Raw genomic sequence first — 26244 nt, 5'->3', positions numbered from 1 at the left:
CTAATGGTGGCGCCTACCTCCTAAGGCAGTGATTAAAGCCCAGAGTGCACATTAGGACCTCCTGGAGAGCTTTAAAAATTAGTGAAGTCCAACCCACAACTGAACTCAGACCAATTAAGTCAGAATCTCTAAGTTTGCCTTCCCCTCATGTAATACTTGGGGGTGGGGGGGTAGAATCCCCAGGCAATTCCAGTGTATATCTGGAGGTGAGAATCTCTGCTCTAGGGCAGTAGTTCTCAAGTTTGAATGTGCATCTGAATCACTTGAAGCCCTTTAAAAAACAGATTTCTGGGTACTAGCACAGAGTTTCTGATTTGCAACATGTGGGGTGGGACCCTAGAATCTGCTGATGCTACTGGGGGGCACGCTTTGAGAACCACTGCCTTGGGGAGGGGGGGGGGACTGGGTGAGCTACTGCATGCATATAAAACACTAAGCACTGTGTCTGGCCCAAAGGAAGTTGTGTGATTTTTTTCTAACAATAACTTCCCCCACTACAGACATCAACCACAAATGGGGTCCCCAGGTGACCCAAACTTCTGCCCACCCTAGTACAAATTCAGGGGTTCCCACAACCCTCCCTCAGGTTCAATAATTTGCTAGAATGATTCAGAGAATGCAGAAAGATGCTTTACTTATTCTTACTGGTTTATTATAAAGGATACAACTCAGGAACAGCCAAATGAGAGAGCTGCATAGGACAAAATATGGGGGAGAGCGGTGGACACAGAACTTCCATGCCCTCTCTGGGTGCACCAGCGTAGGGGGTGGGAATTCATCAGAGTTTACAGAGTGCTTTGAGATTTCTTGCTCACGTGATCCTCTCAGGCTGCCTGTGAGTTCTGCAGAACATGAGTCACAACCACTTTGCAAACGAGAAAACAGAGACAACAAGCACCGATCAGCAGTCAGTGGCAGAGCCCGAGTCAGAAGCAGTGCTTCAGGCTCCCAGTCCCCAGCTCTTGTTATTATTAGAACTGCGTGTAAACTAGGATTTAGCAGGCTCAGAGACACCCTCTGAGTTTGAAGCTCTAGTACAGAGCTGGGAGGGCTACTTTTAGCTGGGCAGAGCCTCTCTTATTTTCCTCTAGGTTTTCAGGGGCATGGTGGGTGGGTGAGGCTGGGGGATCCCCAAGACCTCCACCAGCCTCAACAATCAGTTCTATCTAATCTGCCTTGGGTTCCCCCTAGCAGCTTCCTTCTCCAGGACCAGCTCAGACTCCCCGTCCCCTAGCTGGACTTTGCCAGAAGACCTGCTGTGGGCCACAGGGAGCAGTTTGTGCTGAGAGAGCTGGAGATGATCTGGAGAAGGGACGGGGTAGGCAGGAGGCAGACACTCTAGGCTTGCCTGGTTCTGGGCCCTGCTGCCAATGACGTCGAGCTAGGGCCAGTATCTATCTGTGTCTATTTGCCCCATCAAGAGGCAGATGGATGAGCCCCTGACCCACCTTCCTGCCCCACCTTCCTGCCCCACAGACGGTGAAGCTTCCAACCCATTGTTCTCCAGGACGCTTTGACAGAGTGCGCAAGGAATGTGGGCCTGGAGACAGGAAGTCCCAGCTTCTGCAGGGCTACGTCTCTGCCAGACTCATGCCTGCCCTCCAGACAGCGAGGCAGGGCCCTTGGTCCCATCCTGCCCTGCTTGGCTTGCTGGGCCACCCCAAGGAAGGCCTTGCCCCTCTGGGCCTCTGGAGGAGATGGGGGCTCAGAAGCCTTCACCAGTGGGGTGTGCAACACGGGGGCCCCAAATTGAGAGGGCACTTGCCTAGTGTTTACCTATTCTGAAGAAACCAGCTAGAGGCACAGCAGGTAAAGACATTTTTTTATTAGACTTATAAAAGACACCAATGGCAGGCGGTCGGCAAGAAGTCCATGCTGCCACAGAGTACATACAACAGTATATAGCTGACAGATTAAAGTAGGGTTGTAAATCATTTTCAGGCTGATGTGCAGACCATCACTCAGCTCAAATAACCCAGAGCACACCCAAAATCTGGCTGGGTAGATAAATTAATCTACCTGCCACTCTCCTGGTGCCAGAGTATTTGTTCCTTTACTTAGGGTCTCCACTCCCTCCAGCATTCTGTCTGTCTTAAACAGGATGTGCCTTTCGATGGGTAACTACCTTGGCCAGGGGCAGTCTCCCCAGGGAAGGGGGGATTTTGGTATGACAGGAGTGGGGAATAGGGCTATGTCCAGCACTTACCCCAGAGGTTGACATGGCCAATGACTTCAGACAATGGAGGAGAGAGGTGCTGCCCAAGGCCTAGCCCTCTTTGGGCCCAGCTGCACCCCAACCTGCTCATGCACCACAAACACAGCACACATGGTCACATGCTTTGGACATCTTACACACTCCATGCGTGTTCTTGCACATTCACATGTAACCACACAGTGGCCACAAATGCTGTGCACATGCAGTCTTCATGCTCACAGCCCACTTGTGTACAGGTGTGTCCTCACATTCACAAGCGCCCCACTATTAACCTCTCCATGGCATCAATGTAATTATAAACATTTACTGTGCACCTACTGCATACCGGTGACAGCAACACCACCACCATTCTACAGAATGGAAGACTACGGCACCGAAGGCTGTGTGGCTGGTCCAGGACCCGCTGGATAGTAAGTGACAGAAGTGGAAGAAACCCACATTTAACCACAGGGCACCACTCTGAACCTGCACACGTGGCTGCTCCTGCATCTCCCTCAGCCCTGCAGGTCTCAGAGCACTGCTTCCCTAATAGCCTTCCCAGGATGTTGTGAGAGAAAAGTGAGAAACATCTGGGAAAGTGTTCTTGGTCTCCCTCCCTCCCTCCCAGGGGCTGCACATGAGGCATTGTTCTCACTGTCGGGAATTCAATTTCTCCTCAATCAGTCATTTCCTGGCCAAAGCAAGTCTGCACTTAGCTCCTCTCCCTGGTCCAGCTCTAGTGACTCCATGCTCCACTGACTTGAGGTTCCCCAGCCTGTGACCTCTCCCTGGCCTGCCCACAGCCTGCAAAGCCCAGGCCAGCAGGCAGCTGGAGGAGGACATGGTGGACTGCACAGCAGGGCGAGTCTCCTAAAATCCAGAGCTCCTTGGGTCCCTGGCCAGGTGTGAAGCCCTCACATGTCCCCCGCCTGAGCCCTTCAGTGTGGCATGAGAGCCCCTTTGCCACCTAGCCTCCACCCCAGCCAGTCCCCTTGGGGGAGGGGAGATAAGCAGATGAGCAAGGTGGGCTGGGAGGAGATGAGATCTGGGTGGAAAAGGCTGATGGGGGCTCTGCAAGAAGGCAATGGGGCAGAGAGCAGGAAACACAGCGGGTGGAACAGCATAGGCTAAATCCCAGAGGCATGAGGCCACATGACTTTATCACCACTGCTTCCGCTAGAGCCATTCACTGCATCGCTTCCCTGACCCATCCTTGGATGTCCCATGCTGTGGGGAAGAAGGAAAAGAAACTTCTGTTTGATGAGCCCCTACTGTGCACCAAACACAACGCTGTTCACTCAGCTGTAGCAGGCAGGAAAGCTCCGTGGGTGAGGAGCCTCTGCTTTCCCACCTGTATAACAGGGCTGACAATAGTACCAGTCCCCAGCGTTGTCCTGAGGCTGGAACAAGGAATCCCTGGAGAGCCCAGGGCCTTGCCAGCACACTTGGAGACTGCAGTCAAACACCTCCCCGAGGGGCTCCAAACACACGGGGCTCCATCACCAGTCACTCTGGCTCCATCAGCGTAGGACAGGGCCACCCAAGTGATTCTGGGGCAGATGGTCTGAAGACCGCAATTCGAGGCTTGTTTTATGTTCATTCATTTTCATGGTGTCTTTGATCCCCTGGATGGCCCTGCAAAGTGTGAACTGAAGACCAATTTCACAGGTGCAGAGAAGGCTCAGTGGACCTGTCTCTGCAAGCAGCTGCCCCAGGGCATGCAGTGAATGTCCACAGTAGGATCTAGACCTGGGTCTGCCTACCCCCAAGCCTGTACCTCTCCAAGCAGGGCTCCCTGCCAGGTCAGCCTTCCTCCTGGCAGAGGCTGGGTGGGAGTCCCCAAGCCTCGTTGTTACACCCCCACCCCATCCACACTGCCCCTGTTGTGGCTTCCTTTGTCGCCGCTAATCTGGGCCCACAGACCATCCCGTTTCCTGCCAGCCACCGCCTGCCTCCCTTGCTCCCGGTGGCACTTCCTGACCTTGTGCCCTCCTGTTACCTCCGCTGCCTCCAGAGGGGTTGGAGCAAAAGCTGGGAAGTGCCCAAATTGGGCATGAGATCCTCAGGGGACCCACAGAGGCATCAGGCTCCCTTCCTGGGCTCTGAATTACCTCTACCATGGTGACCCTGGGGCCCAACATGCGTGCCTGACCAGCCATTCCCTTGTTTACAGACGATAGGAACAGCTGTTTTTAGGGCAGAATCAACTTCCTCACAGACTGCGAGTACAAAGGGAATTGGCAGATGCCAGGACAGGCCCTGTCCCCATCTGCCACCAGTGTCAAGTCTGAAACCCAGCAGGAAGTGATGCCCGGGGCTGGCATGTCCTCATGGGCACGTAGACCACAAGGGCAGACAGTTGGTACAGGAAGGGCTGAGGGGGATCAGGCTGGGACACAGGGGACAGAGAACTGGCCTTTTCTGGCTCCTCTGTGGCCAGCCCACCCTCCAGGCAGGAGAAGGCAACATTAATCCTGCTGATAAAGGAAATGGTGAGCTGTTGTTTGTTAATTCCACAAACAGTGAATGAATGTGCTGGGTCCCACACAGAGTCCCGCCCCAGGGTCACTCTTCTCATGCCAGTGTCACCTCAGGACACCAACATGCCACCTTGCATAAAAAAAATATTTCTCTGCAAGACTTGGGGAACGAGCTATAAGCACAGTGACTCCTCTTCCTCGTCCCCCTTCACTAGCCTCTCCAGTCTGGCTCATCTACTCTTCCGTTTAAGCTACTCTGGTCAAAGTCATTGAAGACCTCCATCTTCCAAATCCAAGTCTCAGGGGCCCTCACCTCATCCAGGCTGACCCAGCTGACCCCCCACTGTCCTCTCCTTCGTTGCGGGACCCCCTTCTTCTAACAGATCCACAAATGTCAGAGGCCGGGGCCTCCCTTGCTGTAAGTTCATCCACTCCTGTGTCCTCCGGTGTTTCCAAACCTCATCTCCAGGCCAACTACCAACCTGACATCTCCACTCAGGTGTCTACAGGCATCTCAAACTCAATCTGCTCAAAAGAGAGAAATCTTCACCTCCCCCTGCCCCAAATATTCTTCCTTCCCAGTCCATCTCCATACGCTGACTTACCGAGGGCCTCTGGGCAAGGTCCTCTCCCCCTCGGGCTCTCTGCTTGCACAGCTGTATCAAGGGATACATGAGGGATTTTCCAACTATTTACCCATGGAAAAATAGGGGCAACTCAGGGTCTGCCCTGGGAGATTCCAAATCTGTTGATCTGGGGCGGGAGCCAGGCACCTGTAGTTTTTAAAAGTTCCTTATGTGGCTCTCGTGATTAACAGAATCTCAGCCCCTTCCCTCTCCTGGCCTCTTGGTTGTGATGGGTTCTGGTCCAGCCTTCAGTTCATTGTTTTTCAAGCCCCTCTTTGATTCATGTTTATCAAAGCCCTGTGGGGTTGAGGCCCATTTTACAGATGAGAAAACTGAGCCTCCACAGGGACACAACTAGCCCATGGTCACATCAGAGGCAGAGCCAGATCACCTAACTCTACCCAATATGCCTAAATCCGAAAGGTCCCCACAGACCCGTCTGGAGCCTTAGAACTGGAACCCACGACCACCCTGCCAGAGAAAAGCCAACCCAGCCCTCCAGAACCGAGAGCTGCTGTCTGTTTCCCACCTCCTGCCCACCCCACCCTTGAGACCCCTGAAGCCTCCCCATCAACTTTGTCACAGGGTCACAGAGGAAATCAAGTTCTAGGGCCAGGCTGACCCTGGCTGGGTTTCCAGCTCTGCTACAGCCCAGCTGGGTGACAAGCACCTTCAACACGCTGAGCTCCATCTTCCTGGGCTATCACATAGGGCTGATGATGCCTTCCTTCAGGATTTCCAGGAGGGTTAAATGCTACGGTGCAGGCCCAGGGCCCCCATGGCCAGGCCCGTGGCAGGTGCTGGGCTTAGGGCCCCAGATGTGAGGACTGGAGCTGTGTTCTGAGTTCATATCCCAGGACAGGTCCAGGGCTTGGCCTCCGTGGGGACAGCCTGGCTGGGCCGAGGCAGCCGCCCACCCTGGGACCTGCCTATCTGCAGCCAGCCAAGCCCTCACAAAGGAACAATAACAGGAAGCCATCCGGGGGGAAGTGGGCCAGGGCCAGCTGGAAAACCTGAAGGGGTGGTGGCCAGGCCTCCCTCGCGGGCCGGTGTGCCTCCCCTCGAGAGGCAGTCGGCTGAACTCCACATCACAGTGAGCTCTGGACGGACAGTCTGACAGAACAGAAAGACGCCTCCAGCCCTGGGCTTGGTGAGTGAGGGCTCCCAAACTCTGCTCCACCCCAGAACCATTGCCTTGTGCCCAAGGTGGGAGGGTCCTAGGCCTCCCCATCCTTAGAAAGGACGCCATCGGGCTCCCAGGGGAAAGCGGCTCCTCAAGGGCAGATCGGGCCTCCTCCTGGCTCAGGGCAGAGCTGGGAAAGGTACACCCAGCAGCGGTGCCAGGGGCACAAATGGGCATTTTGAGGCTGATGGAGAGGGTGAGGTTTCCTCTTCAACTCGGTGCAATCCCAGGACTCACTGCCTTCCATCAGTCCCAGGCTGTGAGAGGATAGGATTCTGCTTGAGTCGCCCATTGTGCTGGGGCAAAGGAGTGACACCTAGGCCGTGGCTTCCCCTTAGTACTTCCTCCCCTATGGGAAAGAAATTCACACCCAAGACCTGACCTCACCCACTTACCCCCTCTCCGCAACCTCTCAGGGCTCTGTGCTGGGATTTGGGGGGAGACCCAAAAGGGGATCTCTGGTCTTCAGCCCTCTGGCTCTGGCCACTTGGGGCCCTGCCTGTGAAATCCCTTCCCTTCCCCACCGCAAACTCCACAGAGGCCCACCATGTGCTGAGGGAGCTATCCCTCCACACCCGCCACGGCCTGCACTCAGGGAAATCCCCTGGAAGGCCCTGATGGCAGGAGGTCTGGGGCAAGAGCCTGACTTGGAGATGACTGCCCTGGGTGCAGATCCCAACTCGACTGCTCTCTTCTGTTGACCTCGGGAAAGTTACCCAAAGTCTCCAAACCTCAGTTTGTTTGTTGGAACAATGGGGATAGTGATTCACTTTGCAATTCATTGCGGGAGCTAGAGATGACGTATATAGAACTGCTCTGAAGCAGTGGGGATCCTTATCTTACTGTCAACTACCCTGGAAGGTAGATATATTCTTTTTTCATATTTCAGTGGGGGAAACTGAGATTTGTAGAAATAAGAGCTGGAGTGGGGTCTCGTACCCCAAAGCCAGCGCCCTATGGCTTCTCCACGTCTCAGTTTTCTCATCTGTAAAGTGGGGAAACAGTCTTTTCCTCAGTCAGTTAAATGGGGTGATGTATATTCCTGGCACTGTGAATGGCTCATAGCAGGGGATCTTTAAGGAATGGCAGCTGAATATACCTGCTACCCCAGAGCTGAACTGTGGCTATGAATGTCATAAATGTTTTGACCCCTGAGGCACAGTCCTAGCCCCATCAGCGAGAGGTCAGGTGCTGGCAGGTGAGAGGACTCAGCTACCCCTTTGCAAGCACCTCTGAGCACCTCCTCCTTCCAGGCACTGTGCTTACTCCTGCCCCCCATGGATGTGTCTGCCCCGCATGGTAGGAAGATAGGATTCCGACAGGAGAGGAAGTGCATTCCGGGGAGGCAGGGACACCTGGGCAGCTCGGAGGACCTGGGATGCTGATGTGGCTGAGGGTTCTTTAGAGCAGGGAGGGGCAGCAAAGTGGCAAGAGGACTAAAGACCTGCAGGCCACCAGAGCCAAGGCTGGAGACTTGGTTCATTGTCAGGTGGTGGGAAGCCAACCACAGGACTCTCTCCTGCCTGAGTCCAGCCATCTGTGGCCTCCAAAGGACCCCGGAGCTGCTGAGCCCCCAGGCAGCCCTGCCAACTCTGGCTTACTATGGGGAGGATTGGGAAGATATCTTCTGGCTTTGAAGGGGTTAAGCTGACCACCCCACAGTCTCAGCCCAAACTATTGTGCCGCTAAACAAGGGCCGGACATGAGGGCAGGAAGCCAGAGGGGGCCACACTTATTTTCTCCCAAAGTTGGATGACTCACAGCTCCACTGCTGCCTTGAGGACATGCAGTGGACACAGTGGACACCATCCCAGGAAAAACTCTCCAGTCCCTTGCCCACACAGATCCATTCCTGCTAGCTCCATCACCCATCTGCACACCCTCGGCCATCCTGGAGCTACTACAAGAATTCCCATTGGACAGATGGGACCACCAAGGCTGAGAGAGGCTGAGCAGCCAGTCCAAGGTCATATAGCTAGTACAAGGTGGAAGCAGGATATGAGCAAGGCCAGCCACTTCTGACCCCTCAACCCATGACACATTCCATAGAGATGTTCAGAGCAGGGGAAAGTGGGGCAATTCAGGCCACAGAGCAGACACAAGGACAAGTTGAGAGCCCAATGATCCTGGAGAAGGAATGCTCAAAGAGACAGTTCCTGCACTCAGGAGCTTGACTTCAGGCTGAGGAGATTCTTAAAAGCCCGTCCTGACCCACATCCAAGGTGGTTTTGGGTGGAGAAATCACAGATGACTTCCTGGAGATAAGTAGAAGCCCTGGATGCTGGGAGGCCTTGGGCAGCCCACCTGCAGTCTGAGCCTCAGTCTTCCTATCTCTCTAGGGCAGGGAATGGACTCATTGGTCCTTAAATTCACTCGAAGACCCCCAGGTTGTCTGCCTTGGGCCACAACATAACAGCCATATCCTGGCAGGTATGGGTACTGGAAAGAGGAGGCAACAGGGCACACGGCATGGGGACGGGAGGGCAGTCAATGAGATTTCCTTCTGGGAAGAAACAGAGAGGAGTAGGAGGTGGGCCCAGGGCAGAACCAGGAAATGAGGTCAGGAGTGAGTCGGCCAGTGGAAGCACGGCTGCCAGGCTGGAGGGGCTGAGTAGCTGAGGTCAAGACACCAACACACTTACTGAGCACCTATTGTATGCCGGGCTTTGCACGATGAGTTCATTTAATCCTCCTGCCCAGGGAGGCAGCTGCTGTTGCCTTCACTACAGATGAGGAAGCTGAGGCTCGGCGAGAGCAAGGGATGGGCCCAAGGCCACACAGCGCACAAGCAGCTGGGCAGGTTCAAACAGGTGGATGTGCTGGGCTCATGCTATTGCCCCCATGGACCCGCAGTCCTGATCAAAGTCAAGAAGCCCAGAGGAGGCTGGAAAAGGTTGCCTGGGGTGGGTGTTCTCTCCTTGAAGCTTGGAGCTGTCCTATTAGGAGATGGTGGATAGACTGGATGACCTGGAGCCCAGAGACCCTAGCACAAATTTGTCCAAATCATAAACGAGGTCTGGTCAATTGGTAGTCTCAATGGCAAGGATTGCTTTGAGGATTCAGGGCTGAGTTCAAGTTCAGTAGAAATGAACACTATGATTGATTAGTGATGTCTGCCATGGATGTGGGAAGGGGTGGGTGGAAACCCATGAGTTCTATTTTGCCAGCTCTTCTTTAAGACGTCCTCTGCCTAGGGGTATGTGCTTGTTCATTGGAGAACCTTAAGAAAGATAATCTCATTGTCCCCAAAGGATCAAATACTAAGGGTGGTGTTTCTGACAATGTGATAGGACATTAGAGGAACTATTCGGAGACAGGAAGGAGTTTCTTTGGGTTATACCAATGACTGCACCTACTCTGACCACACTAGGTGTTGTCTGCAAATATGCAGACTTGTTTTTAAGTCCTGTGAGTGAGGAGGGAACCAGTGCCAAAAGCAGAGCTGGAGTCCAAGCCAGGCTGACAGGCAGCAGTGGGGTCTTTGACACCCCAGCTGGGGCCTTGAGCACATGCACCTGGATGCTGGGATGAAATGGTGACTGAGACCCAGAACCTGCAGCGCAGAGGCACTCAGGCCGGGGGGCAGAGGCTGTGCTGGGTGCAGGTGGCAGTCAGAAGACCTAATGCAGAAGGAAGGTAGCCTAGGGCTTAAAAATAAGTAAAGTGTTCACCTAGGGAGCATAGCAAGGAAGGGCATTCCAGGCAGAGGGAATAGCCTGTGCAAAAAGACTGCTGGCAAGAGGAAACACATTGTACATTCCAGAAACTTCTGGTTCTCCTCATGGCTGGAAGCGTCAGGGAGGAGGAGGAGAACAGAGAGAGCTAGAGGAGTGAGCAGGGGACACACTGTGCTGGCCTTAAAGGCTTCAGGGAGTAGGGAGTCAGGAAGGAGTGGTCAGCAGGGGAGCAGCTGTAAGGAGAGTGGAGACTAGGGAGGCTATTGGCAGAACCCCAAGGTGAGGAGAGCAGGTGTGAGACCCAGAGGAGCAGGTCCCAGGGCGGAACTGAGCCACAAACCAGGACAAAGCACCAAGGGACAGCTTATAGCTGCCTGGCCAAACCCCATTCCTGAGGTTCCCAGGGCCTCACACTTCATCTGTGGCTGCCAAGGCCCAGCTGTAAATGCTGGGGCTCAAGCAGAAAGTTTGGCAGTTCTGAAGGAGATTGGGGATCACTGGGTCCCACCCCTGTCCTAGACTGAGACTCAAAGTGTGGGTTAGGCAGGCAGCAGGGAGAGCTGCCCAAGGCCACACATGGAGCTGGGCTCCAGCGCCTCCCCTTCCTGAAGACACACCTCCTGCAAGTTTAGGGCCATCTCCTCCCATGCCCTGCCCCAAATCCCTGCCCCAGCCTCTGAGCCAGAGCCCAGAACCCACGGGAGTCTGGGCTGGGACTAAATGTCCTGTCTCCCTGGAGCTGAACTCAGCTGCCAGATCTCATCCTAGCTGAAGGCGGGTGTGCTGGTGGGGAGTAGAGGGGCCAGCCCTGTGCAGAAGAGCCTCTGTGGGGGCTGGTGTGGCAGGGGCTTGTGTACATTTGAGGGTGTTGGGGGTCCATGTGGCCTGAGGATGTCATGTGTGTATCCCTGACCTGGAATCTTTTTCTACCTCACCCCCAGAACCCTCCGGCCTGTTCAACAACCTCTGAAAGCCCAGACTTGGCTCCTAGAATCAAAGGCTTGAGTAAGCTCTGGTCAGTTCGAGGGACAGGGGTCTGCCCACTGGTCAGGAGCAGGACCAGCCCAGGGGTATTGGCCAGGCTGCCCCACTAAGGGGATCCCACTTGGTCCAGACTTCCTATGGTTTATTTAGCTACAATGCCAGGTCTTCTTCCATCCCCTTCCTCCATCTTCCCTTGTGTCCCTATCCCCTCCTTTTGATGCTGTAATTTAGAGAGTACAGAGCTGAGCCAACCTCACAACCCCTTTGGGGCCATATCCCAGAGACAGATGTGGGTCCACAAAGAGAAAGGGACCAAAGGGAGCTTAGCCTGATGTCCCACAGAGGGTCAATAAGAGACAGAACTCCTTCCTGGGACTGCAACCCTCAGACCAATCTTGGCCCTTCCCCTCCACACCCTTGCAAAGGTTCCTATATTCCTCTGTCAAAGTACATGTCACAGTTTAAAACTGTGCACTTTTTGCCACATGATCAGCGTTCATCTCCCCCCAGAGGTGGAGCCTGTGTTTGCTCCCCACCTGTAGTTCAGTGCCTCACACACAGTAGGCACGCAATAAATGTTTCTTGAGTGACCGTGTCATTCCAGAGCTCTAGAGAGGTCTTCAGGGAAGTGGTGACATGTGACCTCAATCCAGCAGAGGAGAGAGAACAGTAAGTGCCAAGACGAAGAGGGCATGGCCCAGCCTGGAGGGGCAGGTGTGGTGAGCTCCCCAGAGAGTTAACATCCTATGGGCTGGGGCTCATCAAACACCTGGAGACCAGACTGGTAAGTGGAAAGGAGCAGACAGAGCCATAGGACCCCTGTCTTGTCCGCTTGGCTGCCCAGTTGGCTTGACCTTCAGAGCCATCCCTCAGTACCCAGACTGGCTCAGGTGTCTGGACTCTGACCCCAGTGGACCCACCCACTGTAGATACAGACCTGGAACCCAGGAGCCTGCAAGGTCTCGAGCCCCATCTGAGCCTGGCTGACCCCAGCTGTCCCCCAGATTTTCCAAGGCTCCCCTCCCCCTAATCCTGGGCTCCATGCCCACTCACCAGAGGCTTTGTGCCACACACTCCATCCTCTCATTTAGGGTCCTCTGGATCATCCCAGACTAACCCAGGGCACCGAGGGCCTACTCTCATCTATTTGGAACTATGCCCAAAGCCTCTAACATGGCTCCATGGACAGGGGCATCATCAAGTGTCCTGGACAACAGGGACAGGGGCAGGCACCTGGCCTCTGAGTGCCCAGCACCCACACCTGAGTGGCTAAGGCCTCCTCATTCACCACCATGGTCAGACAAGTTCCGGGGCGGCTCAGCTGGGAATTTTCAAGCACAGAAATCATTTTCAAAATCCTCAGAAGCTCTGATGTCTGTGGTTCCCAAATCCACCCAGAAACAGCCTGAGTCTGTCCAAAAACTGGCGAGAACAACCAAGAAATTCAAATCTTAGTTGGTGGAAGGAAAGGGGCTAAGTCTTACCCTACCCATGGCTCTGACCATGCCCCCCAGGGGCTGCAGCCAAGGGAAATTCTGTTTCCAGCTGTAGCTACAGCAAATCTTGCCAGGCTATCTACTCTCCATCAGTAGAAGGAAGAACAATATTCTGACAAAACCCTTCTTCTCAGCCCCCGTTTTGGTGGCCAAATTTCTAACACAAAAGGCAAAAGACACAAATGAATGTGGCTTTTCTGATGAAAAGGTCCCACAGGTCCCTCTGAGATTGAGTGTAGAAGAATCCCAGGATTTAGAAAAAGATAGATATGGTGAGGGTTCCAGCTCTACCACTATGAGCTGTTTGTCTCTGAGCCTCAGTTGACTCTTCTGAGAACTGGTAATGTTAATTCCTACATCCTGGGGATGCTGGGGATAATGTGAAAATTAAGTGAGGTTGTGTCTATGAAAGCTGAGCATCAAGAACAGTTTATTATTATCATTATAGAGAGAGGGTGGCATGATGCAAAAAGCATTATTTTGGGTAAAGGCAACTTCATTCAAATCCACGCTCCGTCTCTTGCTGCTGTGTGACCTGGGATGACTTACTCCACCTCTCTGGGCCTTCCTTTCCTCACCTGCAAAATGGGATTACTGACAACTACCTCACAGGATTGTTGCAAGGTTTAAATGAAATAACATGGGCCTCAGAAGAGGCTCTCAAGGGTGCTGGTCCCCCTCCACCACCCCAGGCAAGAAAGGGTGCTACAGGGTCCAGCACAGGGGTAGAGACAGGATTATTGTATCCCCACCTCCCAAAAGCCCCTGTCTCCAAGGTCCTGCCTCCTCACTAACAGCTGACTGACAAGAGAGCTAAGCACGCAGACCTCCCCCACCCCAGCAAGTGACACACTGGTGACATGGGGTGATTCTACGAGAGCCAGGGCAGTCCCATCAGAGGGCAGGAGCTTGAAGGTGACCCATGTGTGCCAAGGGATTTCCCTCCAGGGCTCACAGCAGGGCCTCTGCTAGACATGGAATAGAATCCAAGGGGGTTTTCTTATTCAGGGAACATTTTGTTTGTGGGGCCAGCCCAAGCCCACCAAGAGGTCAGTGTCCCCAGGAGCCATGTGATCATAGCCTGTGAATGTGGACTCTGCTTCATTGAAGTCCAGTGTAGTTATTTATTCATCAGCCCTGGGGAACCGTAGCCCATCCAAACAGACCTCCGCAAAGAGAAACTCATGCTCCTGTTCACTCTATCGGATGGGGTCCACGGCAGGAAGCAGAGCTTACGAAGGGGCTGCTTACAGAGGAGTGAACTCAGTGAAGGGAACAAATGGCAAGTTGAGGCACCCCAAGACCAGCAACAGTAGGAAGCTGTTACCAACCCAGAGCCGATGGGACACAGGGGAGGGCGTTTCCAGGACCCAGTAAGGGACAGAACCATAGAGGGCCTGCCCAACAGGACTGGCATCACAGAGAAATGCAGCCACAGCAGCAAATGTGGGCCAGCGCAGAGAGGAGCAGGAAAGAAATACCCACTTTTCTCCTCCCGTCCTCAAGTGCCTGCTGGAGCCCCTGCTGCCAAACCTACCCAGAAGCCAGGCCAGGAGGCACAGTGGCAGGCCCCTTAACAGAGGGCAGAGGCTGGCGGGGGGTGAGGGGGAGTGCATCTCGGAGGCTGGGAAGGGAAAACAGAATGGCCTGCAAATCCCACAACCAGATGACTGGGCTTTAAGGAACAGGAAAGGTCCACAAACCATTCAGCGTGGCAGGACTAGAGTGTCAGTAAACATTCATGCGTCTTTGGTTTCATTTTGAGCTACTGTTTATTGGTAACATTGCAAATACTTTTTAATACAGACCTGAAAACAACCTTGAGAGGTAGATACTAGTGTTCCCATTGTACGATGATGACACTGAGGCTCAGTGAGGTCAAGTGTCCAGCCCACAGCAGCACAGCAACAAACAGTGCCACTGAGACTCCATACACCGAAGAGCTTACGATCATAACCGTCACCTGCACTGTGTGAGCCTGAAAAGACCCTGTGTGACTTGTGTCCCTGTGGGAAGATGCAGACAGGGACGAGAGGGCAAGAAGTTCTCCAAGAAGGAGAGGCAGCTACAATTTAGTCCTCGGGGTGGGGCCTGGGCGTACCAGGGTTGCGGTGGAAGGTGCACAGGGGTGCGCAGGGATGAAAAGTGGGACCAAGGATGGCTCCACATAGGAGGGTGTTGAGCTCAACTCTGAAGTTCACAGACAGAGAAGGGGGCAGGATCGTGGTGGCTGTCCCGGCCACTTCTTTTCTCTAGCTCCCTGCTATCTGTAGTATTCTCACACAGCCTCATGGTTTAAACACCGTCCACATGCAGCAAGCTCCCCCAGGATCCAGGCCAGGTCTCCAGCAGCTGCTGGCTACAGTCAGAGATGTTTAATGAGCAACTCCAACCTAACGCAGCCCACTCAGAACTTCTGGCTTCTTCACCACCAAATGTACCACCACCGGCCCCCAGTTTTCCAGATCTTAGTAAAGTCCCCACTGTCCCCACAGATGCTCAGGCCAAAGACTGGGGAGCCATCCTTGGTTCCTCTCCAAACCTCACTCCCTACATCCCATCAACCAGCAAGTCCCATTAACTCCACCTCAGAAACAGATCTCCTATAGGCCATCTCCTATAAACTCAGTCTGGGCCATCATCAACTCTGGCCTGGAATGGAGGTGACAGCCTCCTCACTGGTCCTCCAAGCCCACCCTTGACCCCTCACCAGCCAGTCCCCTCACCGTAGCTGGGATCTCTTTGGATCAGATCACATCACTCTTCCCCAGGCCCTGTCCTACAAGGCCCTGCACAGCCCAACTGCATTCATTTCCTATGGCTGCTGTGACAACCTACCACAAACGTGGGGGCTTAAAGCAGCGCCAGTTTATTTATTTATTGCCTTATGGTTGTGGAGGTCAGCAGTACTGAATAGGCCTCAGGAGCTGCAATCTGAGCTGTATTCCTTCTGGAGTCTAATCCATGTCCTTGCCTTTTCCAGCATCCCGAGGCCACCTGCGTTCCTTGGATTGTAGCCTCACGTTGCTTCACCCTCCTGTCATCACCTCTTCTCTTTCCTGGCTCTGACCCTCTTGCCTCCATCTTCTGAGGACCCTGTGAGTACATTGAGTCCACACCCACATATTAATAGGTTCCCGGGATTAGGATGTGGATGTTCAGCCTATTGCACCGACCCAGCCACCTCTTGCACCCCAGCCCTGTTGCTCGTGTCTATCTGACCCGGGACTTCTTTTGCTCCTCACACTTACTAACCTCAGGGCCTTTGCAGGGGCTGGCGCTGCTGCCTGGAATTCCCTTTCTTCCCCTGGCGCTCCTATGGCTGACCCTCAGGCGGTGGCTGAAGTGTCAGCTCTCCCAGAGGCCTTCTCTAGCCTCGTAGTCTCCGCCAGCTGCCCCCACTCTCTGTGGCAGCCCCATCATCACTCCCTGAACACTCTGATCACCAGCTGATGTTTTTCCTTCTACTTGTGTTCCTGTTGTTCCCACTATAGCATGCACTCCCTGAGGGCAGGTCCCATCCTCTCACTCTCTGCTGCACCCCTCTGCCCAGCATGGAGCCCGGCACACAGTAGGCGCCCAACAGCCGCCGGCTCAGAGCGTGGGCTGTCACCCTTCCTGCCGAGAACTCTAAGAACTTTCTCTCTCCCTGTTCCTTGGTTTCACTTCCATTTGTTTTACTTGATCATCTTTGAGTCACTTCTCACTTAAGGGATGAAGAGAGAACCAAGACTCGCTGCTGCTTTCCGGGCAAAGAAGGAAATGACCACAGGGCCCGAGCCTGCCCTGAGTCAGGACCAGCTTCCTGGCCAGAACTCCCAACCTCCCCCCTCTCCGCCCCAAGCCTTTGTTCATTGCCTTCCTCCTGCCTGGAACATCCTACGTTCAGGGCTCCAGGGTGTGAGATCTCTCCCAGCTCGACCCCCTCCTTTGCGGCTGAGGAACTGAGGCCTGGAGGAGGCAGGACCCTCTGCCGAACACATGGCACCTGCATTCTGGGCCCACCAACTTTTGAACAAAAGACCCCACATTTCCACCCCCACCCTGGGAGTCCACTTCCTCCTGGGCCAGAGGCAGGAACCGGAGGGCAGGGGCCTTGATTGCTAATGTCAGCGGGCCTAGAGGTCAGCTCGCCCAACACAGACACCCTGGGTCCTAGTGAGGCCAGCCCGGCGCCAGGCCAGGGGGAACCAGGGAAATGTTACTCGAGTTTAGAAACCTCCTGGGATGTACAGAGTCCAACCTCTCCCTCAGGGGACAGCCAGGAGAGGAGCCCATTTCATCCTGCACCCTGTGGGTCCTTGTCTCTCTCCAGGCATGAGCCCTGATTCCGGCTGGCACTTACCTGCCTTCTTCCCCTACACCATCCCAGGAGCTGCAGGTCAGTGACACAGGGACTCAGGATGGGTGGACAAACAGAATCAGGGCTAAGAGGGCATGGTAATGGCCAAGGTCATGGCCTTTATCAACCATGGGGTGGTGGAGCAAATCCTTGTGCTTGGAATTCAGGATGAAGCCAGGCCTTGATCTCTTGAGGAACCCACATCCCTAGCCTGGGGTGGCTTTCAAGACTGTGTAACCTGTGCAACTGCTCAGGGCCTGCACTTAAAAGGGCCCCATGCTCAGTTTAATGTTCTTTTGCCTCTGTTTTAAAATTCTGAATAACTTTTGAAAAAAGGACCCCACATTTCCATTTTGCACTAGGCTCCATAAACTATAAAGCTGGTCCTGTGAACCCAACCTCCCAGGCCCCCACCCCGCTCACCCTGCTCTTGTAACAGCTCCTAAGCTGACCATGAGATCTGGGGTGAGGGGCTGACTCCCTGGGTTAAGACATTTGGGTAAAAGAGCTTTTGACCCAATGCAAAGCTGCCAAAGGGGCTTTCAGGCTGGCCAGGTAGGTATGTTTGTTCAGAAGAGTTTTTAAATCTCACCCATAGCAGCAGCTGCTGGGACAAGGTAAGGCACTAGGAAGGAGCTTGAACTTTTGGGCCACACAGCCTTGGTTCAGATCCTGGCTCTACTCCTTACAATCTAGGTGATCTCAGGAATATTACTAAACCTCTCTGTTCCTCAGCTCATCTGTAAAATGATGGATACAATTACACCAACCTCGGGGGTGACTGGGAGGATTAAATGAGATAGCACATATAAAGTGCCTGAAACAGTGTCAGGCCAATAACAAGTGCTTGGTAAAGGTTAGCCACTGAGGTCAGACACCTGATTCCATCCTCAGCCCTACCACTTACTTCAGTATGAACTTAACGTCTCTGTGCCTCAGTTTCTTCATTTGCACAATGAGGATAACCCAGGTGCCCATTTCATCATGCACCCTGTGGGTCCTTGTCTCTCTCCAAGCATGAGCTCTGGAGCTCATGCATGGCGCTTTTGGAGCTACCATCAGCATCAGCATCACCCCCTCCTCTGGGAGACCCTTCCTGCAGCCCCTCTTCTGGATTCTCACATCCCCAGCACTTCCTTCCATTCTAGCACGTAGGAATTGTTTCTGTGCCTGTCTTCCCCCTCCCAGACTTTGAGCTCTTTGGGGGCAGGGACAGGGTCTGGTTCTGCTGGTGTCAGCAGAGAGTGAAGGGTGAAGGAGTGAATGGACAAAGGTTGTTCTGTTCTCCATGGGAGATGCCCACAACCCTGGGCAGTAGCCACCATGCCCTGATGGTATCTCTCCTCTTTCCCCAGATCTATCTGTCCTGGAAAGATGCAGAGGCTCATGATGCTGGTCGCTGTATTGGACACCTGCCTGGGCTTGCTGATGGCAGCTGCAGCAGCAACAGCAGGCACTAACCCTGCCCAACTGGACACTCCCGGCATGCTGCCCACCCTCCGGCGCCAGAAGAGAGACTGGATTTGGAACCAGATGCACATTGATGAAGAGAGAAACACCTCACTGCCCCATTATGTGGGCAAGGTAATGCTCAGGCCCCAGGGCAGGAGAAGCCATCAGCAGCTGGCCCACAGTGACAGTGGTGGTGGGGATGATAATAATGGTAAAGATGGTGGTAGATACTGTGATGGCTGTGGGGGTACAGGTAATGGTTGTGAGGGTGATGGCAAACGGGGTAAAGATGGTGGAGGTGATAGATGTGGTAGTGGTGCTGGTGATAGTGAAGGGGAAGGCGAGGATGATGATGGTGGTGGTGGTAGTGATGGAGGTTATGATGGTGATGGTGATGGTGAAGGGGTAGATGGTGGTGATGGTGGTGGTGGTAATGATGATGGTGATAGTAGTGGTGATTGTGACGATGGCAGTCATGAAGGAGAAGGTGATAATGATGGTGATCATGGAGATGATGGTGGTGGTGGTATAGGTGATGGTGAGCACCATGGTTCATTTTCTTCCGGCCTTCAGTCTGTGCCATCTACAAAATTGTGCTGATGACAAAGTGAACCATCCAGGCCATAGTTTGCCAACCCTGGTCTAGGCTTCTGAAACTCCTCAAAAACCCATTTCTCTCAGACCATCTCATCCTTGTTTCCATGACCCCCACACCGCTCCCCAAATTCCAGGACACTCAGAGTGAAGTGCCTGGCCCACCTCTAAGCCAGTGCCTAGGGTTCTGACCCTCATTTTGTCTTCCTTTAAAACGTATCCATCCAAGCCCCCCATCCTAGAGCTCAGAGCTCATCTGAGTGACTGCTGAATTGTCTCACCATGTCAAATTGTCATTGATGTCAAAACTATCTAGTCTAATTCAAAGGAATGGTCCACATGACAGAATTTCACATGCAGTGACAGTTAGATGGGGGAGGTATTTTGAGAGTTTTCGGTAAGGAAGAATGTTTCTGAGTGCATTAAAATCTCACCACATCAGCTTCCTGGAATCTGAACATTGGTCACAAGAAAGAATGGGTCAATGTACTGGAGAAAGGAAGGTCGGTTTCAAGCACTTGACTGGGTACTGGGAATTCAGCAGTAGGCAAAGACAGGCATGATTCCCACCCTCATGGAGATAGGGGTCTAGCATAGGGGTCAGCAAACAACCACCTGTGGGCCAAATCTGGCCCACAACCCTGTCTGGTAAATAAAGTTTTCTTAGAACACAGTCACCAGTCACACCAACTCATTTAAGAATTCATGCAACGATGGCAGAGTTGAGAAGTTGTGACAAGGACCATATGGCTCACAAAGCTGAAAGTATTTACTATCTGGCCCTTTACAGAAACAGTTTGCCCACCCTGGTCTAGAAGGGCAGAATATGTCAGGCAAAGGACTCCTCCAGTGGTGGTGATGGGGGTGCCCTCTGGTCCTAGAGAAATCCCAGTCTGGCTGAAGCACCAGAAAAGCCCTGCCAGCTAAAGGAAGCAGGTGGGGCCAACTGGGAATTTCCACTCACGGCCCCAACTCCAGCCAGCTGACTGTGCCCCTAGGCTTTTCTTGCTATCCAGAATGGCTGGCAAATTTTAATACTCCATCATGGCCACCCAGAGGGGAAGAATTTGCCCAGGATCACAAAGGGAGACCAGGACAGAGCCCTAAGGGCTAGGTTCCTGACTCTCAGCATGAATGTGAGCTCTGTGTCATAGAGGAAAATGTAGTCAACCCACCTATGACCTTCCCAGTGGGATAACTGTGCCATGAATCAGCCTCTAAAGAGAATGGCTAGTTCCAAGGAAAATCTGTGGGGTAAGACAGGGAGTGTCAGCAGAAACCAGGGCCACCTGCATCACATGCAGCTGTGGAGGGCTCGCTCAGGTCTTGCCAGTAGCAGGAAGAGCACTGGGTCTGCCACCATCTGTCAACATTGTTCACTTGGGACCCTGCACAGGGCCAGGGACAGAGGATAAACCCGGAGAAGAAACAAGAGTACCTGGGAGAGGCAAGGACAGTGCTCTAAGGACAACCTCCCGGCTCCCAAGGACGTAATCCAAGGGAAGGAAGTCCCTGTTTATCAGGGTCAGAGCCTGGAGCCTTTGTTTACAGACCTGGATGGACAACAGGAGACAGCCCTGAGCAGCCTTCTGAATCCATAAATATGGGTCAGCTTGGCTTTTGGCATTGAGATGTTGTGTCCACATACGGTGGTATTAGAAAGCGGGGGAGGCTCCCAGAAACCCATAACCCTCGTCTAGTCATGAGAAAGAAACTCAACAAATTCCAGTACAGGGACACCCTACAAAATACCTGTCCAGTGCTCCTCAAAACTGTCGAGGTCACCAAAAACAATGAAAGTCTGAGGTAATCTCACAGCCCAGAAGAGCTTAAAGAAATACGATGACTAGATGTCATGTGGTGTCCTGGTTGGGATCCTGAAACAGAAAAAAAGACATGAAGTAAAACTAAGGAAATATGCATAAACTATGCATATTAGTTCATGACAATCTATCACTATTGGTCCATTCATTATAACAAATGAACCACACTAATGTAAGATGTTAATACTAAGGGAAAAGATGAGCAGTCATATAGGAACTCTCTGTACTTACCAATTTTTCTGTAAATCTAAAACTGTTCTAAAAAATAAAGTCTATTTAGGAAACATTGGAGGACAGGAAAACAGAAACTTCCATTTACATGAAATCATCTGCAGAACTCCAGTAAAATAGATCCAAGCTGACGTGCCCTCCCACCACGGTTCCTGCCTTCACGGGTCCTAACGCACCGACCCAGAAGCAAGTTTGAAAACTGCCATGTTATCCTAACCCTGAGCAACTCATGCAAGGCCCCAGACTGTCCCCTCTCCTTGAGTCCCCATTATCCCCACAGGCCACAGTTACAGACTGGTGGCTTCCTTGCTTGCTGTCCAGCTACTCATTGTACCTCCCGGCCTCTGGGCCTTGAAATCTCCTCGGAACCTACCTGCCCCGTGCATACCACAGCACTGCCCCCAGAGGATTTGCCCCCACCAGCTGCCAACCTCTCCCCCTCCCTGTCCACCCAAGAGGTAGGGTCTTCACTATCTGCCTCCACTCCTTCACCTTCCAGACTCTTCCCTACACTCTGCCATCTGGCTTCTCACCCTGCCACCCTGCTGATGCTGCTCCAACCAAGGGCTCCAATGATCCTGAGCCCTCATACTGATCATGGACTGACCCTGACCCTCGACATGAACTGAGTCCTGATCCTGATCATGAACAGAACACTGACCCTAGTCATGGACTGAGCCCTGGCCATCAGAGACACACATATCTTAGGACACCAATAGTATTTGTTACAAAAAAAATAATTCAGTGACCTAGTAAGTATGGGAAATCCTGAATTAAACAAAGCTCATTGGAACTCTTTTCTACAGGACTATACAATCACAGTCTCCAGGAGGAGAACATTTTACCATTCCAAAACTAAACTGACTGGGACCAATGGTGTGCTCAGTGTTTGACAAATGGCTCTCCAGGGGAAAAGATCCTGATCTGCAGCAATTGCCAATTTCCATGGTGTAAATACTCTCACCATGTCTGATTTCAATCTACCAGTTTGACGTCACTGTGGGCAGAGTTGGGAATAGATGTGGATAACACATCATCATTTAGTATTTCCATCATACAGAATAATAGACATAATTAACCTCATGAACAAAGTAAAATAATTTAGAAGTGATGAACTCTGAATATCTGTTAGCTTTGTTTATAATTTGATTTACTTAATTGTAAGTTTATAGAATTCCATGTTTAATAATGGCTATGTTTAACAACCAACTCACAAATATTCCTGAAAACTTAAGTTGGCTCTTGAAACCCGCACTGAAACAAGCCAGCTCGAGCACACCACTGACTGTCTGGAACAGCAAAGGAGGCCAGTGTTTCCTGGAACTCACTTTCAAAAGGGCTGTTCTGTTCACAGAGCAACTCAACATCAGAAGCGATATTGTTTTCATTTTTCAAATGAGTTAACTATCACTCAGAGAAATTAAGTGACTTCAAAGGGGCAAAAATCCCTCTTGCCTTCCAATGGCACCAAGTATATTCTTCCACTCAAAAAATGATTTCTAAGCACCTACTATGTCCCAGGTACCGTTCTAGGCACATTGGGTGCTGCTAGGCAACCCACACCAATGTGGTGTTTGCAGTGACCTGGGCAGGAACAACTCACTGGTGACCAGTCAGAGGCTCTTGTTAAAAACCTCTGTGTCACATTTAGGACCCCTGACTAGCAGCACATGCCCATGCACACACACACGTGCACATACACACACATGCACACACACATACCTACATGCACGCACGTGCACACAGCCACCACTGCCCATTCCCAGCTCACGTTGCCTCTTCTTTCCTAGATCAAGTCGAGCGTGAACAGAAAGAATGCCAAGTACCTGCTCAGAGGAGAGTCTGTCGGCAAGGTCTTCCGGGTCAACGAGGACACAGGAGACGTGTATGCCTTTGAGAGGCTGGACCGGGAGAAGACCTCCGAGTACCACCTCATTGCCCTCATCGTGGACAAGGACACCAACAGAGACCTGGAGTCTCCTTCCAGTTTCACCATCAAAGTTCACGACGTGAATGACAACTGGCCTGTGTTCACGCACCGGTTGTTCAATGCATCTGTGCCCGAGATGTCGGCTGTGGGTAAGTGCCCAGTCTGTCCCTCTCCATCTTCTCTCCCTCATCCCCATCCTGGAGGCACCTCTCACATCAACCACTTCACCACCCGGGGTCAGAGTTCAGTGAGTTCAGGGCAGCGGTTATAATAACTGTGTTGCCACTTTATATGACTTGAAACCCTGATCCCTAAAGACTAAGCTCTGACCTGGCCCCAGACTGAGCTCTGACCCTAGTCATGGACTGAGCCCTGATCCTGATCATGAACTGAGCTCATACGTAGTAATGGACTAACTCCTGGACATCAGAGACACACATATCTCACTACTCTTTAGAGCAAATCCCACCCACTGCCTCTGACCCACAGGATTGGCACACCAAGAGTGTAGCCTTTGTACATGAAGAATACCAAGCCCTGCCACTAATGCAAGAAGAGTCATCTCTAGAGGCCGTGTAGTAGAGGGGTGGAGGGCAGAACCCTGGCCATAAGACGTGTCGCCAGCCTGGACCCCAGGCTCAGGAGGTTATTATTCCTTCTTCAGTCCTCCCCTATTCTCCAGACGGTACCAGAAAAGGCTTCCCTCTCCACCCCCTCAGTCTAGGGTCCCTAGCCAGGGCCATGAGACTAGAACTTCCTGTTAAATGTGGACCCCTAGCCGGGGTTCAAGGTGGTGATGAGAGATGTGACACCACTCCTTTGGGGGAACGTTCCCATTTCCTTGTCCTCACCCTTCCAGGAGAAGGAGAAAAGCCCTTAGTCTCCTCGGTTTCTCCTCCTGACTCCAACCCTCTGCCAGCTCCCTAATTTCCCTCCTAAATGCACAAACCACCTATTTTTTCCTTCTTTCAAGGGTGGCCTGGCTGGGCCCCCACCACTGCCAGTACTTTTTCCCCATGCCAGTTCCTCAGGAAACAAAGCAGCCTTTTCTCCCTGAAGACCTGGGAAGGTCGGGACAGGGAATAACCTGAGTCCCATCTGCCCTCATGCAGGGATGAAGGGAGGGGCCAGCAGTCTCAGGGCAGCAACCTCAGGATTCTCTCTCTGCAGGGACCTCGGTCATCCGTGTGACAGCAGTGGATGCAGATGACCCCACTGTGGCAGATCACACCTCTGTCATGTACCAAGTCCTGAAGGGAGAAAAGTATTTTTCCATCGATAATTCCGGTCTGTGTGACTAACCATCCTGGGCAGGCACTGACTTGGGGGATGGGGGATGAGGGCTGTGAATATTCCAGGTGCAGATGCTGTGAGGAATCCAGTCTGACAGGTGTCACCAACCATTGAACCACCCTGTCCCATGGAGGTGGTCAGTATCACAAGCAAGGACAAGGTGGCTGGTCAGGGAAGAAGAAAGCAGACAGGTGCCCAAGACATGGATTTAAGTCCAGGGAACAAAAGCAGCACCTTGTTACCCAAGCAGTGACCGAGGGGCAACAGAGAATGCTGGTTAGCAGCTCTGGGTACAGGTTCAGACAGATCTGGTTTCCAAACCCCAGCTCTGCTACCAAACCCCTTTAGAGACCTTGGATAAGTCAACTAACCTCTGTGAGCCTTAGTTCCCTTATCTAGAAAATAGGGATGCCTATATTGGTTTTGTATGGTAGCTGTGAAGCTTGAATTTGATAATGTATAGAGTGAGCATAGCCACAGAGATTTTGCCACTTAAAAAACTGTAAGGACTGAGTCTGGGAACTAGATGGTCAGGCCTGGGGCTCACTGTCTTCCAGAGGGATGTCAGGTGCATAGCACAGACAACATTGCTATCCTGTGGGGCACCAAGGCAGACATCATTAATCCATCACAGCACTCTCACTCTGAGCCTGGATGTGTCCTCACGACCTTTCTCAACACAATGCTCCAGGTGGCTAGGACCAATATTGTACCAAATTGCTAGGCCAGCTTTGGCCTCACAGTGCAGGGTGTGGAAATAGTGGATGTGTACTAGTGGTTCTCAGCCATGGCTGCATAGTGGAATCAACTGGGGAGCTTTTAAGTCAGGTTCTCTCTGGGTAGGAACCAGGCATCAGTATTTTCCATAAGCTCCCAGGTAACATGGCTCCTGCTGGGACACTTTTACAGGACTCATTCTCACGACAACCAATAACTTGGACCGAGAGATGCAAGCCAGATACGAGATCGTGGTGGAGGCACAAGACATCCGGGGCCTCCGGGGGGACTCGGGCACGGCCACTGTGCTGGTCACCCTGCAAGACGTCAATGACAACTTCCCCATCTTCACCCAGAGTGAGCCCCTCCTTTAGGGTGCTGGGGAGGTTGGGTGTTGGAGCACTCCAGACTCAATAACTTGGGGCTCTGGGGGAGGAGCCCTGACTCCCTCTCCCTCTCTACCCACCCCAGGGTTGACCTAAGGCCCAGAGGAGTTCTTTTGGTGCAGGGAGGGGACCTTCTTTCATCCTGAACCACATTCACACAGATGAGAGGGAATCATGCCCCCTGCTGGATGCTACTCCTGTGCTCAGAGCCCCACTACAGATAGGAGCAGTTTCACCCAGATCCTATGGGCTCAGGAAAATCCAGGCCCTGAGACTCAAGCCCCAGCTAGAAAATTCCCACAAGCCAGTGAGCAGAGGGACAGCAAAGCTCTGTATCCAGAGCCAGGGCTGGGCTCTGACGCCACCCACAGACTGATGTCCCCCAAAATATGTCTGCCAACAGCTTTTCCCATGCCCTGGCTGAGGCCGGGCCAGAAAGTCACATGGCTCCGTCCACTTGCATCCTCTGGTGCTGGATGTCACAACTCAGAGGCTCGGCCACACAAAGACAGGCCAGTTGTCCTGGAGTGACCTCACTGTGCGCGGCAAATGCTCACTGAAGGCAGAACTTGTCCCTTGTCAACTGATAGGTCCCCTAGCAAAATGACTGGCACACAGTAGGTGCTCAATAACTACTTGGATGAATAGAGGGATGGAGGAATGGACAGATAGGGCAGACCTCTTTGCCAGAATCCCAGGGGTATTATTATCATTGTTGTTATCATTATTTCATCAATATCCATTTCATGTATCAAAATAAGGTAGGATAATATATAGGTATAATCACCTTGTCTATCTGATTAACCCACTGCCCTTTGGGGCACCCTCTTTGCATC

General features: G+C 52.6%; 1 protein-coding gene across 2 annotated transcripts; it reads left to right on the top strand.

Annotated features, from left to right (window-relative positions):
* The first annotated feature begins 6314 nt into the window (after positions 1-6314).
* Positions 6315-25466, top strand: LOC103608591 (cadherin-5-like). 2 transcript variants are annotated; one of them, XM_008593011.1, is made up of 5 exons: positions 6315-6450; positions 18338-18566; positions 22873-23161; positions 24183-24299; positions 25215-25466. In XM_008593011.1, exons 2-5 carry the CDS (start codon positions 18357-18359, stop codon positions 25394-25396), a joined length of 798 nt encoding a protein of 265 aa, XP_008591233.1. In that variant the 5' UTR covers positions 6315-6450; positions 18338-18356; the 3' UTR covers positions 25397-25466. The 2 variants fall into 2 exon arrangements, with proteins under 2 accessions (XP_008591233.1, XP_008591232.1); XM_008593010.1 differs by lacking the exon at positions 6315-6450 and adding an exon at positions 15387-15738.
* Positions 25467-26244: the final 778 nt, after the last annotated feature.

This window comes from Galeopterus variegatus, unplaced genomic scaffold (assembly GCF_000696425.1).
Source record: "Galeopterus variegatus unplaced genomic scaffold, G_variegatus-3.0.2 Scaffold8607, whole genome shotgun sequence".
NCBI lineage: Eukaryota > Metazoa > Chordata > Mammalia > Dermoptera > Cynocephalidae > Galeopterus > Galeopterus variegatus.
The sequence above is the reverse complement of the archived record's forward strand: the minus strand, read 5'-3'. Positions and strand labels throughout refer to the sequence as shown.